Source organism: Drosophila obscura, unplaced genomic scaffold (assembly GCF_018151105.1).
Source record: "Drosophila obscura isolate BZ-5 IFL unplaced genomic scaffold, ASM1815110v1 contig_201, whole genome shotgun sequence".
Taxonomy (NCBI): Eukaryota; Metazoa; Arthropoda; class Insecta; order Diptera; family Drosophilidae; genus Drosophila; species Drosophila obscura.
In genome coordinates this window covers 301,992-318,729 of record NW_024542792.1, presented here as the reverse complement: position 1 = coordinate 318,729, position 16,738 = coordinate 301,992, and the positions used below count along the sequence as shown (strand labels likewise).

The 16,738-nt window shown below is 47.6% G+C and overlaps 2 protein-coding genes across 2 annotated transcripts; one reads left to right on the top strand and one right to left on the bottom strand.

Moving 5' to 3' along the window:
* Positions 1-138: 138 nt before the first annotated feature.
* Positions 139-15,466, bottom strand: LOC111075699. The gene is given in 9 exon segments (XM_041594003.1): positions 139-961; positions 963-1,838; positions 1,914-2,362; positions 2,437-2,559; positions 2,623-2,770; positions 2,863-2,990; positions 3,066-3,219; positions 7,053-7,158; positions 15,332-15,466. Coding segments are annotated over 8 exon segments (2,037 nt in total). The 5' UTR covers positions 7,131-7,158; positions 15,332-15,466; the 3' UTR covers positions 139-880.
* Positions 5,272-6,464, top strand: LOC111075701 (farnesol dehydrogenase). The gene is made up of 2 exons (XM_022369162.2): positions 5,272-5,958; positions 6,027-6,464. The coding sequence occupies exons 1-2, from the start codon at positions 5,386-5,388 to the stop codon at positions 6,204-6,206; spliced, it is 753 nt and encodes a 250-aa protein (XP_022224854.2). The 5' UTR covers positions 5,272-5,385; the 3' UTR covers positions 6,207-6,464.
* Positions 15,467-16,738: the final 1,272 nt, after the last annotated feature.

Below are 16,738 nucleotides of genomic sequence, written 5' to 3'. Positions count from 1 at the left end.
TAAATAAAAAAAAACTCGCGTTTTAATGCCAATTAAAAAAAACAAAAACAAAAAAAAAAACAAACAAAAACTAAAATTCTTTGTTTAAAATTCAATTTAGAAATTTCCATTTTGTTTTTTTTTTTTATGTGTCTTAAAGCTATAGCTTTATATCGTACGATTTTCTCAAAATATATATATATATATTTCTATATATGTAAGTATTTATATGTATCAATAAATAAATAAGTTTCCCTTAATCCTAGATGATGTGAACTCTCCATCGCCCAGCTCTCATTGCCATCTCTCACATTACTCAATGAGCAGCAGCACCGCTTCGGGGTTAAGGTGAATCTACTGATAAGGTGGAGCACGCCCTCGCGCTCTCAGCTGGAAAGAGAGCGCACTCAACTCACTCTCTCTTCGTTTGCTTGCATGCGTTGAGTGACACACGGGGTGTGTGGGTGGTCCCCCCACCCACCTTATAAGTAAATTCACCTTTTTGTGTGTTGTGTCTCTTTCTCTATAGTATATGTGTATGTGTGTGTGGTGTGTTGTGTGTGTGTGTTTTTATGCAATTTTTACGACTAAATGCACCCAAACAAAAAAAAAATGTAATGGATCGTTCCTTCCTCTGTTCGATCGTTCAGCACCAATACGAAATGTGAAACGGAACCATTTGGAGCGGGCTGGTTCGAGTATTGCATTGTTGCCCGGATACGGACGAGAAGCTAACATAACGGGCGCCATCTCCATCTTCATCTCGGTATATCTCTCTCGCTCTCTGTCTCTCTCTCGCTCCAAACAAAAAACAAAAAAATAATAAATAATAATTTAAGGCAAAGACGAAGACGCAGGCCACAATCCAATCCAATCCGATTGACGATACTATCCGCACCGATCACTGAACCGTTTCATGCCCCCCCACAACGGGGCTCTGCTGCCGCATTTGCTCCTGCTGCTGCTGCTGTTGCTGCTCTGTGGCGGCGCAGTCGGAAGAGGCGCAATGTCATCCAGGAGGCGAGGGTGCCGGGCACCGGCATGGGCGTCTGCTTGTCCAGGGCCTCCTTCTGCAGCTGATAGCGATAGAGTAGGGAGCCGGCAACCAAGGCCGACACAATCGTCGCCGATATGACCACAATGAACAGAATGCTGAAGCCGGGCACGGGCATGCAGATGCCGTAGACCACCTCCTCGCTGATCTTGCCCTGGAACACGGTGACGGCCTCCTGCTTCGAGTCCGGCGAGAAGGCCAGGTCTGCCTCAGAGATGACGTCATAGAGCCCGCTGACTCCCACATCGGCGCTGCGCACCTTGCGATCTGAGATGACCAGCGAGCGACGACGACGCCGGCGACGCTGCGAGCTCTCCGGCGCCTCTGTGCTGGAGGATGTGGATGAGGGGGATGGCTCACTGGCATGCGCATCCGAATCCGAATCCAGATCGATATGATCCTCGCGCGACTGTTTCAGTGGCTCCGCCTGGGGTCGGTAGACGGGCCGTGGCACATCCTCATCATCGTTCCGGGGCTCCAGGGAGCGGGGTCCGGCCATGGGCACGCCCATGCGCTTCTGTGCCTCCAGCTGCCGCGGTCCATGGGGGAACTTGCCGCTCTTCTTGAGGCCCAAATACCGCTCACCATCGCCGCCATCCATGTCCGCCAGATCAGCGAGATCATCGTCCCCAAACAGATCGGACAGATCGGCCTCCTCCTGGTCCTCGTGCACGGGTCGCGGCTGCAGATTGGCGCTCTTCTCGTGAGCGCCACCATAGTCGCCAGCAGCTGCCATGCCCACGCCCTGTCCGCCGCCAATTGTCTGCTTTTGGTCGTGTATTATGTCCTCATAGAAGATGTCATGGTCCACACCCGAACCCATGCCCATGCTACCCAGGCTGCCCATGCTGCCAATGCTGCCCATGCCAATGCTGCCCATGCCCATGCCCATTCCCATGCCCATTCCATGCTGTGCCGGGGGCAGGGACAAGTCTCGCAGCAGATCGTTGGTGCTGCTGCTGCTCATCGCATCGTCCATGTGCACATCCTTGCGTTCGTTTGCGTTGGTCAAGCCGTGGCCCAGGCCATGACCACCTCCGCCACCGCCGCCGCCGTCACCCGCCACGCCCGAGTTCTGGCAGTGATCGAGGCAGCCGTGGCGACAGATCTCCACCTTGCACTTGATGTGGACACTGAGCGCGTCCGGGAACTTGAAGGCGTGAAAGAAGGCGTACGTGATGACGGTGGCCCGCTCGTCGGGTGCGCGTGCCTTGAGGAAGCGTGAAATCATCTTGGGCCGCAGCACGCAGCCGAACTCATCCGACAGATTGATCACATGCCCAGAGCCGTCGGAGGCCAGGCACGACTTGACGCGCATATCGAATTCACCTGAAGGTAGAGAGACAAAAACGAGAGTTAAGATCTTCCGCATAAGATCCATCCAGAATCCATCCAGAACATACCGCGATAATCGTTGATGGCGACAACGAGGGTCAGAGTCGAGCCGAGGGGCACAATGCCGCTGACTGGCGGCGCCCAGGGTCCCTTTCCATGCTGAATCTCCATCCAGCAGTCAACATTGTCACCTGCAAGCGGGAAAGGATATATGTATGGGTATCAAAGGAGCGAGTTGCAGCTGGCAGACTTACCGCGAAAATCAAGCTGAATCACATCCAGATCGGCTATAACCATCGGCGGCTTGGAGGCGGTCTTCTCGTAGTCGTTGAACCACTCGCAACGCAGCCGCTTTGCCTCGTCCCAGACCTCCAGCAGATCCTTGTCGTATTGCACGACTACCTGTGAGGGAATGGGCGTGGGGGATGGGTATAGGAATGGCATTGGGGGCTCATTATCGACTCGCGATTGCAGTCCACAGACGTCGCACTCACCGTATTCTCGTAGAACTGTCCGTTGAGATCCGGCTTGGTGCCGCATCGCGAATACGAGATGCGGAACGAGAAGAATGTCTTGCCCGTTGAGGGCGGCACATACACGCAACGCGGATCGCTATGTTGTCCTATGAACAGGAAAAGCCAGGCAGGATTAATACTCAGAATACATTTGAGGCTATAGGGGCATACGGGATACGCACCTTTGGAGCTAACAATTCCCTCGAACGGATGCGAGAATGTTAGATGCACGTCCATGTGATCCTTGCCGCACATCACCTCCAGGGAGACAATGTTGGGCATACCGTCGGGCCGGTCCATGGGCCACAGTTCATTACCAGCTATGACTAAACTAAACTGTAAGTAGGTGCAAGCAAATTAAAGTAAGTGGCAGGTGCTACGCAGAGTTGTGTGGGGTTATCGATTGTATATCGATGAATTTCATGCAAAATACTAAGTACTTCTCATCGAAGCTGCCAGTATGGGATCCCATCCAATCATCATCTTACTTTGACTCCTCACCCATTGCTCATTGTATTTTAGGCCAGACCTATCCTTAGTCCTTTCCATCCTTAGCTTTCATCTCCCATTCCATGCCCGTGCCACTCTCTCTGTCTCTGTCTTTGTCCCTGCTCGATCTATTTCTATCCATCTATCTCCTATCCAGCTATATCCTAACCCAATCCCATGCAGCATCTCTAGTGCCCATCTCTAGCCTTGTGGGTGGCATGTAACGGTTCGCGACTGGCACCTGGCAAACTTGTTGCCAATAAAAACGAAACGGAAATCCAGTCTCTGGCAGCAGGCAGTGGGCAGGCAGGCAGGCAGGCAGGCAGCCCCTCGGCCATGGCCAATGAAGGCCAATCGAAATGAGAAAGCGAATTCCATCTGGTCCGCATCCGTTTGGCCACGCTGCGCTAAACTGGTCTGTCTCCATCTCCTGGGGATCCCCATCCATCCATCCATCCATCCATCCATCCATTTGCATACTGATACCTTGGCCAAACTGCCTTGCCAAATGGATATGCTGGATGGAGATTCCGTCTAGTGGCGAGCATCGAGCATCGAGCTGAGGCTCTCTCAGTCTCAGCAAATTGCGAATGTGGAATTTTCATATGTACAGTGTACACACACACACATACGCCCCTCGTTCGTTCCACCTGCCTGTTGCACTTGTGTGCGTATGTATGTATATAGTGCATACATATATCTGCCCCCATATGAAGCGGTGCCACATTGTCTGGCAGACACAGCCACAGCCTCTCTCCGCTAGCCTGTTCAGCATACAATATTAGCCAGCCACTGATCTGGCAGCAATAATTGAATAAACGCAGCCATAAATATTACATACATATGTTAGCTTATTCCTATGCTAATCTATCCCAAAATCAGACATACATACATACATCAGTATTGCTGCCTCTGTTATCTTCGAGGCCATAATGCCATCGAGGCTATAATGAGGGCCCTAATTATGTTTCTGAGTCGAAACGGCAAAGGGTGCGCTTCACTCTTATTGTATATATTTAAATTTAATTACTTTATAATATAATATAACATAGCTGTTCAGTACAGCAGCTCTAAAGGGGTAGCAGCCCAGGTTAACAGCTCAGGTTAACAGTCCAGGTTAACAGTCCTGGTTAACAGCCTAGGGTGACGCTCTCTGCTAACAGCCTGCGGTACCCCTCTCCCATTTACAGCTCTCTGTTAGCGCTCTCTGACAGCAGACTGTTAGCTCGCTCCCGCACTGCACGATCCACACGACTCTCCGCTCTAGCGGCTCTTAGCTTGAAGCCTAGCCAGATCCGCCCTTCGCCTCCCACCAACCCTAAAGTTTGATGGGAAGAATCGATATGCCAGTAAGCTTCACTGGTTATGCTCCAATATCCAATATCAGGTCTCGTCTCCTATTTATTTGCTCTGTTATTATCTTGCACTTAAAATAGTATACCCAATACCGGTTCCCAATTCCCCCTCTCTATATTCTAAACAATATGCCAAATCATCTTGCAGAACTTATTCAACTGTTTCGTCATCAAATGATTTTTTTTTTTCCTTTTTTCGCTGATTCACAATGATAAACAACGAAGACAACTGAACCGATCCGAACCGTATCAATTCTCGTAGCAATTCTATCAACTGGCCAAACCTGCCGCACTAACAAAACACATACATACATACATTCATATGTATGTACATATATATTCGAGAATATGAGTAGGTAGATTATTTTATATGGCTTTTCGGCGAGTCATGGTTAGAAGCGTTCTATCTATCAGCTAATAGCAGAGCGCAGCGCAGCACTCTCCTCTCCATCGATCCCCGAGCCAAAGCCGAGAGAGGGCTCGTACCCGCACTTCGCCTCGCATTCGTGATTGCAGCTCGTAGCCAATAAAAGTCGAACCGTGGCTGAATGGCCAAACAGTTTGCTCCGCACCACCATCCGAATCACGCTCCCGCACAGAGATTGCTCGTTGCTCCATCTCTATAAAGAATCTAAACTCAAAACTCTACTGGATCATTATGGATCGCTGGCAAAATCGCGTTGCTGTCGTTACTGGGGCCAGTTCGGGTATTGGAGCCGCCTGCTGCAGGGATCTGGTGGCCAAGGGCATGATCGTCGTGGGTCTGGCACGCCGTGAGGAGCGGCTGAAGGAGCTGAAGGCATCGCTGCCGGCCGAGCAGGCTGCCCGTTTTCATGGTCGCAAGTGTGATGTGAGCCAGGAGCAGAGTGTTGTCGACACCTTCGCCTGGATCGATGCCACATTGGGTGGCGCTGATGTGCTCGTGAACAATGCCGGCATTGTGCGGTCATCGGCGGACATTGTCAATGGGGGCAACGGCCCCGATCTGAGGGCCATTCTGGACACCAATGTGCTGGGCGTGGCCTGGTGCACGCGCGAAGCCTTCCGCTCGCAGCAGCGGCGCAATGTCCTCGACGGACACGTGGTGATCATCAACAGTGTGGCCGGACACCGGATCCCGAACATCGGCATCAGCCTTGGCATGTATGCCCCCTCCAAGCATGCGGTGACAGCCCTGACCGAGGTGCTGCGCCAGGAGTTCCTCCACAAGAAGACCCAGACCAAAATCACAGTAAGTCTCCCCGTACCCCCTAAATTTTTTGCTTGCATCTAACCCAAATCCCCCCCAATGGTCCACAGAGCGTGAGTCCTGGCGCCGTCGATACGGAGATCATTGACAAGCACATACTCGAAGCGATGCCCAATCTGCCCATGCTGCGCTCGGAGGATGTCGCCGATGCCGTCACCTACTGCATTCAGACACCACCCAATGTCCAGATCCACGAGCTGACCATCAAGCCCATTGGAGAGTCTGTGTAGGGTATCAGGCAGCAGATCCGAACTGAACTGATCTGATCTGATCTTAGTGCTTAGTTTGCCTTAAAGATGCATCTACAGATATTACAATTTTTACTCATAGCCATACTGAAAATTCGGATTTTATTTTGGAGGTTAACTAATGAAATATCGTCAGATATATCAGATATTTAAGGAAAAGCTAGTTTTACTGCAATAAGCTTTTTTTTTTAGTGCCTAAGTGAAGAAAAGCAGAATGCTTTCAATATAATTAATATTAAATATCTGGCTCCGTATTGTCGGCTTAAAAAAGGGTGGCATCACTGTGCTAACTTTGAAAGTCCGAATCACCACTAGGTGGCCACTTCGGACTCCTACTATCCAGCGGATTGAGCGCGGAATCGGATCAGTCAGCGGATTGAATAGTGATCTACTAAAATGTTTGTTTTACGAACTTAACATGTATAATGTGAAATTATTTGGATTAGATTATTTAGATAGAGGGTTAAATCAGCAACTGAACAACTTTTATGGGAGAGTAAGATTCGAATCGTTTCAAGTGTGCGTTTATGGGTGTAAATCGGGGGTGTGGCACTGCCAATGACAATGTTAACGCGCTTAATTGACTGCTTTAAATCTACTATTTGCTACACCTACTACCACTATTATTCGTACACCTGCTGCTATCCTATCGCAATCGATATGTTCATTGAAGATAAGATCGTATGATTATTCTCTGATATTGCGCTCCAATAAGCCCTAGGTCAGACAATCAAACTTTAGTTTATTTATATTAGCAATCTGTATTAATTATATAGTTTGGCATGGCAGTAAGTAGATCGGTAGATAAGATTAGGATGAAGTACTTACCATTAAGTGTAAAATAAATATACAGCTACTAAGTCTAAGGTCCCACAGCCGTGTAGGACCTTTTTGTGGGCTCCACATGCTGGTGCTGTGGGCGTGGCGTTTGGATCTGCAACGAGGCGAAAGAGCAGTGAAAATTATTGGCTTACGGCTGGGGTATATTGCGGTGGGACTACCTCAATGATTTCTATATTAAAATTGCCGCTGAGAGGGAGAGTACTAGGCTCTCTCTCTGTCTCTTTCGAACTGGTTTACTAAGCACAGCAAGCACAGTGGGGCTAACTCTGGACAAACGTAACTTGAATTGCAACCGACAAAAAAAAAAAGAGAATCGTTTGGCTATTTTGTAGGGGTCCCCCCCTTTTAGATGTTCGCTTTCACCCACCACTGCAGTGCTCTGTGCCACAGTTCGTGTGGGCGGCCCAGCGGTAAATGCGGCCACTGAGCAGCAACAGCGAAGGCAACACCCAACCGGACCACGACACGAGCCCACCCCACCGCTCTCCCCCGCTGACAGCAATTGCAACTGTTGACTGGCTGCTAATGCCAAGTGCGATCTCGACTCCGATTCTCCATTACGCCCTGTCTGTCCATCATTTCGACCTCTGGTCGCCGCAGGTTGAAGCAGCCACAAATCGTGAGCCACAATAAAGTGAGACACACACAAAATTGCGGCAATTTCAATGATCGATCGATCGATCGATCGATTGAATGTTCTCCTGAACTCATTGCAAGCGGGGCAAGATCGATAGATCGATCGACTGAATTTTGGTAACCAATTGAGCAAATGGTAAACGATTGGATGAACGGGTATATTTACGTACTGTTCGTAGATCGTAGATCGTAAGTAGATCTGCCAGATCTTTTAATTCTTATTAGTTCATACGATTTTCTCCATCAAGTTTCAAGTCGTTTTTGGCTATGGAGCCTTTTGAAATTAATAAAGCAATTCATGGATTGCTTTATAGAAGGACTCTAAAAATTGAAGTTGCATTTCCAATGGATCTAGCTAGGCGTTTACTCCAATGCCGCCATCGACCGCATTCAGTTGAAGGTTTTCATGCAGTTCTGTACCTTTTTATCGATGTCAAACACTTTGCAGTTCTTCACCGATCTTCCTGCCATCGATCGCATTCTGTAGATGTTTCGTTAATCGATCGATGCCAATTACAGGCAGGCTTCCCTTCTACGGTTAACCTGAATTTCTGTCTTTTTTCTGTCTTTCTTTCCCCCATCCCTTTTTAAATTCCCCAATGCTTCGTGCACGTAGTCGCTGTCGATCACATTATACTCCCTCCGCTGATCAATTCGTATGTTAAATATCAATTGATAAAGGCCTTTCCCCTTTAGGTTTTTTTTTTTTTTTTTTTTTTGGTCAAAGGAGCCCAGCGGAGTAATAAAGATGTCGATGTGCGTCATTAGCGCAACGAATGAAGCTTTGGAGGGGGCGAGGGGAGTAGGGGGAATTGTGTTACGGTATCCCAGGCCAGAATCGCACTTAACCTGTCGCCCCCGGGCCAAATGGGTATTGGGGGTTGGGACAGCCGAAAATTGTTGGAATACGTAAAACGGCCGAAAATGTGCGGCCACGAAAAGAAGCCATAAACAAATTGAAATTTAATAAACGGCCAGGCGGCCGGCCAATTTCCCTGGACCTGGATCTGAACCTGAACCTGAACCTGGACCTGGGCCTGAACCTGGTCCGCTCTCTGATCCATTCGATCAGTGGCCTGGCCCCCAGGGGGTCCATTTCAACATTGCAAATTGAGGTGGCTGCGCTTGGTGAGTGGACGGTGGTTGGTTGCTGGTTGGTTGGTGGCTGACGAGGCTGAGGATGGTGCAATTTCGCGTTTGTTGCCCAAGCCTAACTGGTCGCCCCGTGAGTCACAGGAAAATCAGGCAAAAAATTCTGCGGATGAGACCGACAGCGGCACAGTAGGCAAAGAAGAACTTCAATGGCAAGGGTAGGCAATGCAGCTAATGGAGGTCTTCTATGCCGCCAACAAGATGTTTATCGATAGCTCAAAACTAGTTCTATTAAAAACAAAAAATTAGCGGATAAGAAATACAATTTTAATAAATTGAAATTTGAATTTGAGGTAAATAAAATCCGTTAAAGTTTAAAAAAATACTTTAAGCTTTATCATGGTATGAGAAAGAGCTACCACAAAAAAAAATAATAAAATAAATAAATTTAAAAAAATAACGAAAAATGATTCCTCCCTCCCTCTTCTGAGCTATTCCCATCACGCTCTAAGAACTCTAATCTTTCTGCTGACATTGGATATTTTCAATTAATTGGCAGCAACTCGGGACACTTAAAGGATTTGCACAGAGCACCAGCACCAGTACCTGCACCAGCACCTGCTCCATTGAGCAAACATCCATCCCACTAATAGATGCGCAATAAATTTCACCTGAAACGAACTTTCCAATTCGCACAATAATTCTTTCGCATTTCGATTGGGCACACACACAGAGGAGTAGAGAGCTGAGAGCTGCTGCTGCAATAAATATTTACATTGGCAATTGTTCAGTGGGTAAGCCAGCACTTTCCCTGCTCTGCCACCAATTAAAGAAATGCCGACAATCAATCAATCAATCAATCCGACAATCCGACAATCAGGCAGTCAGTCCAAGCCCACATCAATTCCATCGTGGGACAGGCGGGCAGTAATAATAAAATCTCATTTCGCGTCTCTGTTTCGTATCTCCTTCCCATTGATCGCCGCCTATTGTGCCTGGGCCTGGCACACACACTTTTACCCGGCAACAGGTGAAAATGAAATCGAAACTGTGCGAACAAAGCGCCGCTCGCATTCGAACATGAAAAAGATGATGAACGGCCCGCTCCCCCCCCTCCCACTACTACTCACAATTCAACCACAGAAAAAAATGCGGTCAACGGAGATTCTTCTCTCTCGCAGAACTGTAAATCGCTTGTTGGCGCCGGGGAGGGGACAGACAACCAACGGTAAATGGCTGATATGCTTATTTGTCTTTTAATTTGGAGCCAATTAATTTCTCTTCTCGTTTATTGTCTCGTCTCACTCGTGCATGAGTGAAAACTCCGAACTCGAGCTGGGCATCGAATTCGAACTTCCAATTCGAACTTGTACTCGAAATGCATCAAGCAAAGAGAATGAAACAGAAGCTGAGGCGAAGCTGCTGGATACCCTTTGCCCTGCAGATAGATCGCTTCCGTTTTAGCAACCATTCATACATAGCTGATTGGATTATCTACATAAACAAAACTTGCTTTTCCCGCAGTGTGCCCAGTAAGCCAATAATGCCAGTGCATTTAATAAAAAATCCACAAGCAAGAGATCTTTATCGAAAATCAACGTCGAAAATCATTCATGCGTTCCAAACATTTTAATCAAATCAGAATAGGGTATATAGAGAGCCAGGCCAGCGACTAGGTTAACTGTAACCCATTCTCTCTGCTCTCGCGCTCTCTTCGAGTGTGTGTGTGTGTGGGTGTGTGTGCTTGTGTGCGCACCTGGCCCAGCTGTTTTGCATGAGTGCAGGAGAGCGAGAGAGAGAGAGAGCGGTGGAGGGAGTGTTAGCGGCGAGGAATCAAAAGTCATCACAGAGGCGCCCAATTAAGAGCCGCCACATGGGTATGGGATGTGTTGGGATCTACTTAAGAGCGAATGCGGCGGCGGCACCAGGTCCGTGGGGCCTTCTCAGGCGCAGCCTAACTAAGTCAAAGAAAGTGCGATGCGGCGCGACGCGACGCGACGCAGTGAAGAGCCCCAGCGAGCGTCTGCCGCCGCGTGCTGCACGCTCTGATGGCGCTTAATTAATGATGCGGCTACCTCTGCCGCTACCACTGCAATTAACAGTAACGCAGCACACTTGCTGCAGCTGCAGAGGTGGAAGAACGGAAGAGAGGAAAAGTAGAAGTTAGTTGGACACGCTCCAAGAGATGAGCTGTACCGGTACCCGGTACCCTATACACAATGCTACAGTTCTGCCGATCCGATTAAATCCAATCCAATGCAATCCGATTTGATTTAACGTCGAGCGATGCAGTCGATCGAAGTGATCAACGAAAATTGCCGCATCCAAAAAGGCGATCAAAGCGCAAGCCAAAACCCAAAGTGAAGCCTCCAATCGCACCGCAGCGCAGCGCCGCACTTTGCTTGCAGTTTTCACTTTTCTTTCTTGTGGTGAATGTGGATGTGGATTGATGAATGGATGGATTGGATGGGATGGGATGGCGGCGCAGCACAATAATGGAAATGCCAGTGGAAATGGAAAAAATGGAAGTGGAAATGGAAATGGTTCGGTTCGGTTCGGTTCCATTGCTATTGAAGAGCGACCACTTTCGAATCGAACAGAGAGCAGGCAGCGGCAGCCCCCCCTCTCCATGGACCCGGTTATAACGGTACGGCGAACAAGCAGCAAACGGTAAATCACATGCCTATGCTTCATTGCTGTTTATCTGTTTTTGTGCTTTTAGCTGTTTTTTTTTTTTTGATGAGATATTTTTGTATGTATTTTTAGCTTCTGTTTTTTTGTTGTTGGTGCGGTGCGGGGCTCGTCTCATAGTGAAAAGCAGCAATAATCACGATAATGATAATGATGGCAGCACTACTCAGTCGTACGTTGGCACGGGATGGACGGGGTATGGGAAAATCACAAAACAAGGCAAGGCAAGGCAAGGCAAGGCATACGAGTAGCAACAGTAACAGTAAGGCCGAAATCCAAAATAAATTTTTAAATGGTTCACTTTCTTTTAATTAAACTGGTTCCACCAGACCCCCCCCCCTCCCACCCATCTACAGACATGCAAACCCCTTTCCATACACCAGACCACCCCATTCACCCCTCTCTCACTTGGACCATCTCTCTCCCCCACCGTTTGCCGTTCTCCAACCCCACCCCCCACACACTCACACTTCGGAGGGGGTCCATCCGCTGAGGGTTCCCAGGCGGAGGGGCTCGCTCGAAGCAAGTTTTTCCACTTTTTTGTTTTTTTTTTTGTTTAACTTAACTTGGCGGTTTTTTTTCGGGGCGCATTCTTCAGACGAACGGACGGACGAACAGTCGCCAAATGCAATTTTACTTTGTGTAATTATCCCGGCATGAATGTGCCTGTGCCTGTGCCTGTGCCGGTGTCGGTGCCGGTGCTGGTGCCAGTCAGCCACAAAACTAAACAGCCTGTGGGAAACATTGCATTGGCAAATTGCGGTCTTGTGCAGAATAAGTCTCCGCCAGGAAATGCTAAACACGGCTGAAGAAATTCTGAATCACAAATTTCAGACATTATATGTACATATTTATGTAATGTACATATGTATGTATGTATGTATGTACGTATTTATGTATGGCCCACCAGTTCGATCAATGAAATTACATAGATCAAAGATCATGGGGAACGCAAAAAGATATCCCTTAAATACTAACGTGATCCCATCTGGAGGGGTGTTCTGGAATCTGCAGCAAATGCCGGATACGCTCCAGCCAATCGCTGATTCATTGTGGCACTCTGATCAAGCAGAACCCATAGTCATAACCGCCAGGGAATTTATTTAAAGCCTGCTTAAAGTCTGTCTGCCAAATTGCCCAGAAAAGTTAGCCAAAGTTATGTTTTTGGTGCTTTATCCTCTGAATAATTTGCACAGAAATTTCCATGCATATTTTTTAGTAAGTATAGATCAGCATAGGTTCAATTTGTTTTGGGGGCACATCCTCTGCCAGGGGATGACTTGGCGGATGACTCATAATGCGAATTATTTGCTCACTCAAATGTTTTGAATTTATGACAATTTCAGGCAACAATTTGCCACCAAATCTCATGGGGAAATGCAAATGAAAAGTGCCACAAGCTGCACGCAGTGGGGAGACACAAGCAGGAGGGGGGCATCGTTGACATCGTTCCCAATTGTTGCAGCAGCTGTGTGCCACTACTGCCACAGCTACCATTCATTCTTAAAAAGGCTTTGGGTAAAGACCGAGAACGTGTCAAATGGTCCCAGTCGCATTCCCAGCACCGCCCCACCTCCCCTGGAAGACACAGCAACCGACTGTTGCAGCTATTCGCATTCAAATTTGGGGCATAAACCAAACAATTCATGCGAGCAAAAACTTTTGTCTGTCTATCTGGCGGCAATCTGTTGTCAACTGTGAGCAACGACATGACATGAGGCTGCCATGCGAGTAGCCAGCCCCAAGCAGTCAGCGCTCCAAAGTTCGCTTCAAAGTCAAGTGCAAAATAGAAGTGGAAATAGAAGTGGAAATAGACGTGGAAGTAGAAGTGGAGGTAGAAGTGGAAGTGGAAATGTAGCAGGTCCCCAAGGGCGGTAATTAAATCTTATCAGCGGTCCTGCAGCAGCAGGGGCGAATCCAATCTTATATTTGGCAGACTTTAGGCAGTAGAAGTTTCGGGATAACTTTCGATTTCAAGTAGGATTATTATACACATGAGTCTGTTGGCATGTGGGCATGTACCCGAAAATGTGGCACAAAAAGTTTCCATTTCATTATTGGAATGCTTATAGAAAGGCAAATAACAGTTAGACGCCGCGGCGTCTCTGCCATCTCTCCACTCGTTTCTCGCCTGATTGTTGTTGAATACAAATTAAGATTCTGTGAAAGAAAAGACGCTTGTCGTCGCTCTATCTGTATCCGCATCTGCATCTGCATATCGTACAGGTATTCATACACGTATTTCGTATTCGTATCTCTCTGCATATGTAACTACACACTCGTACATCTATCTGCTAGTGGGTCTCTCTGTGTGGTGTCGTCGTATCCGTGTCTGCATGTGAAAGAGGGGCAGTGACAGTGGCTGTGGCAGTGGCTGTGGCAGCATTGGGAATAGAATTTACTGGGTCGATCGCAGCAGCTCATAAATTATTCGTCATCAGCATCGAGCAGCGCGCATCGATGGTGGCTCGGTGGCTTGGTGGCTTGCTCAAAGCCAAACAATGAATGAATTTCAAATGAATCACGCAAACAGACAAACAGTGAAGACAGTGAGAGGCAGCAAGGGGAGTGATGGGGAGACCTTGACTCAGAGGCGGCTAAGGCTAAGGCTAAGCAGTTTAGGGTCCTGGTCACCACCCTCCCCACCGCCCAATAATGGCTAAAGCAAATCATTTGAGGCCAAACAAAGAGATAGTCCACCACAGACAGCCAAAGACACAGACAGAGACAGAGTTCGAGTCCGAGTCCCAGTCCCAGTCCGAGTCCCAGTCCCAGTCGGAGTCCCAGTCCCAGTCCCAGTCCGAGTCAGCATTGGTGTTGGTGTCGCAGATGGAAAGAGACGCCGCACAGATACTCGACTGATAGATGCCGTTTGCTGATCTTCGCCTTTGCCAACAAACAAACGGCGGATGGATCCACAGATGCGACAACGAGGCCTAGCCTAGCCAGCAGTTTGCAACTTGCAGCTTGCCAACTTGCCATTGCATTTATGGCCAAGTCGCGTGTTTCTTTGCTTTGCTGTTGCCAATCTCTGGCTCTGTGTGTGTCTCTTTGCCTGTTCCTGTATTGTATCTGTATCTGCATCTGTGTCTGTGTCTGTGCCACAAGAGTTCTTTGGCTCTGTCTGCAGCAGGAATTGAGTTTATTGTGCCACAGCGGCGTGCCTTGGATTGTCGCATCAGCTTAATTAGAATTCGAAGTAGTTAACGGTGCATTTAATGCGCTCCAAAACGGATCAAATGCATCAGCACCGCTACCACTCACTACTCAACAGCACACATGAGGCATGAGGCATGAGCCCCACTCCCTCCCTCCCTCCCTACACCGTGGAGTAGCCGTGTGTGAGCTCTGTTCCATTTATTGTACGAGTATCTGTGGGAATGTTCCATCAAGAAGAGCTCCCAGTAGCCTCTAGCAACTAATGGGTTATCTAGAGTCTAGTGACGAAAGCTGTCACAATATTGATTCCCCCCCACCCCATTAGATTGAGGGATTAATGATGATATTTGATAGTTTAGCAAAAGAATCGACTCCATGGGCCCCAATGGAACTTGATCTTTTTCTTAGCGATATTCTTATCCTTTTATAGATCATTTAATCTACTCATAAATTTGAAGCTAATTTCCTGCACAGCCATATATATTTTTAAGTTACGATTTACAATCCATTTATATGCTAATTAAGCGGTTTTAATCCTGCCTACGGCGAAATGATTTACCATAATATAATAGGTACATATATATTCAAGGTCATACTGCAGCTACAAAAGATCCATAAATGGATGATCAAAGTGCAGCATTGAGTGGAATGAGTACTTTAATCGATTAATTACATTTTCAACTTACCGATAGAGCTTTTTCGGATGATCAGACACAATTTCTGTGTGTTCTCTTTTTAGTTTTTCTGCTGTTTTCAATTCCTTATGCGAGTATATGTATGTTTGCCGTATATTTCTGGAACACTTAATATCAAACGGGAAATTGAGGCTGAGTTTGGCAAATGCATTAAAGAGAAAAAACAGAAGGAATAATTGTTTAAATATGTACAGAAGTAGAAGACAGAAGTGAAATCGGAACGGTACCGACCGGACCGGACTGGACTGGACCGGACCGCCTAACACGTAACGCAAATAAAGAGGAGGAATGGAATACCAGCAGTCGAGGCAGGCCACGGAGGCAACGGAGGCAACGAGGCAACCAGTCTGGGAGTCTCAGTTGGAACTGAAGAAGAGTTGAAGAACTGATTGGTGATTAGTTTCCATTTGACATATGTGTGCGAGGCAGATGCCTCCTCTGCCCCTGTCCGACTGTCCGACTGCCTGTCTATACCATCTGTTCAGAGATTTGGTCAATAATTAGTGCATACGAGAGATACAGGTGCAGCAGAAGCACCTGTTTGGCTGTTGTACGGTACTATGGTTGGACAGACAGCAGGATGGAATGGAATGGAATGGGGCATGGTTAGGAATGACTATGGGTATGATCCGACCGATGACGATGCTACTTTTGTTGGTCTTGTCTGGGTCTCGGGTCTGGGGTGGCACGTAGAATTTCCCTGTTTTTATTTTGTCTGCGCTGTGCTGTGTACGTGTGATTGTTATGATTATTATTATGTATTATTATTATTTTTCCACGGCTTTTGTCGCTGCTGGGAAAATCTGTGGAAAGTGCACCAGCCAGCCAGTGGAGAGACGAGACGCAAACGCGAACACGAACGCCGAGCACAGATCTCTGGCTGATGATGTGTTCCTTTTTTTTTTTTTTTTTTTTGCTGTGTGGAAAATCGTTTGGAGCTGCCTGCAGTCCGGGCTTTGATTTTGAGGTTGATTTTGGTTTCGATTCTAAGCTGGATGGAGGTGCAAGATAAAGAAGAATCAGACATAGAGACAGACACAGAGACAGAGCCAGCCACATTTGTGCTAATTGGGAAAATTAGAAAGCATGAAATGCTCGGCTGCATTTGCTGTCTAGCTGGTTAATCGGCTACCCAGCAGCAGAAGCAGCAGCAGCAATGGCAGCAGTGGCAGTGGCAGGTCCCAGTCAAGTCACCACCACCACCCTCCCTCTCTCTAGCGCACCGAGCATATCCTGGTTGAAGGCTGCACCATGTGTTTCACAGAAAATCCACACAGATAGAATATATGTGCAGCCAGGTGCCCAGTTTCCTGGCCGAAATCAAAGTGATGTCTTAAAATGCGTCATACATATATATGTACTTATGCACATATTTATGTAAATATGTATGTTATTTGA

Coding starts and splice junctions, on each gene's coding strand:
- LOC111075701 (XM_022369162.2), top strand. CDS start 5,386: ATGGATCGCTGGCAAAATCGCGTTGCTGTCGTTACTGGGGCCAGTTCG. Junction 5,959..6,026: donor AGACCCAGACCAAAATCACA/GTAAGTCTCCCC, acceptor AATGGTCCACAG/AGCGTGAGTCCTGGCGCCGT.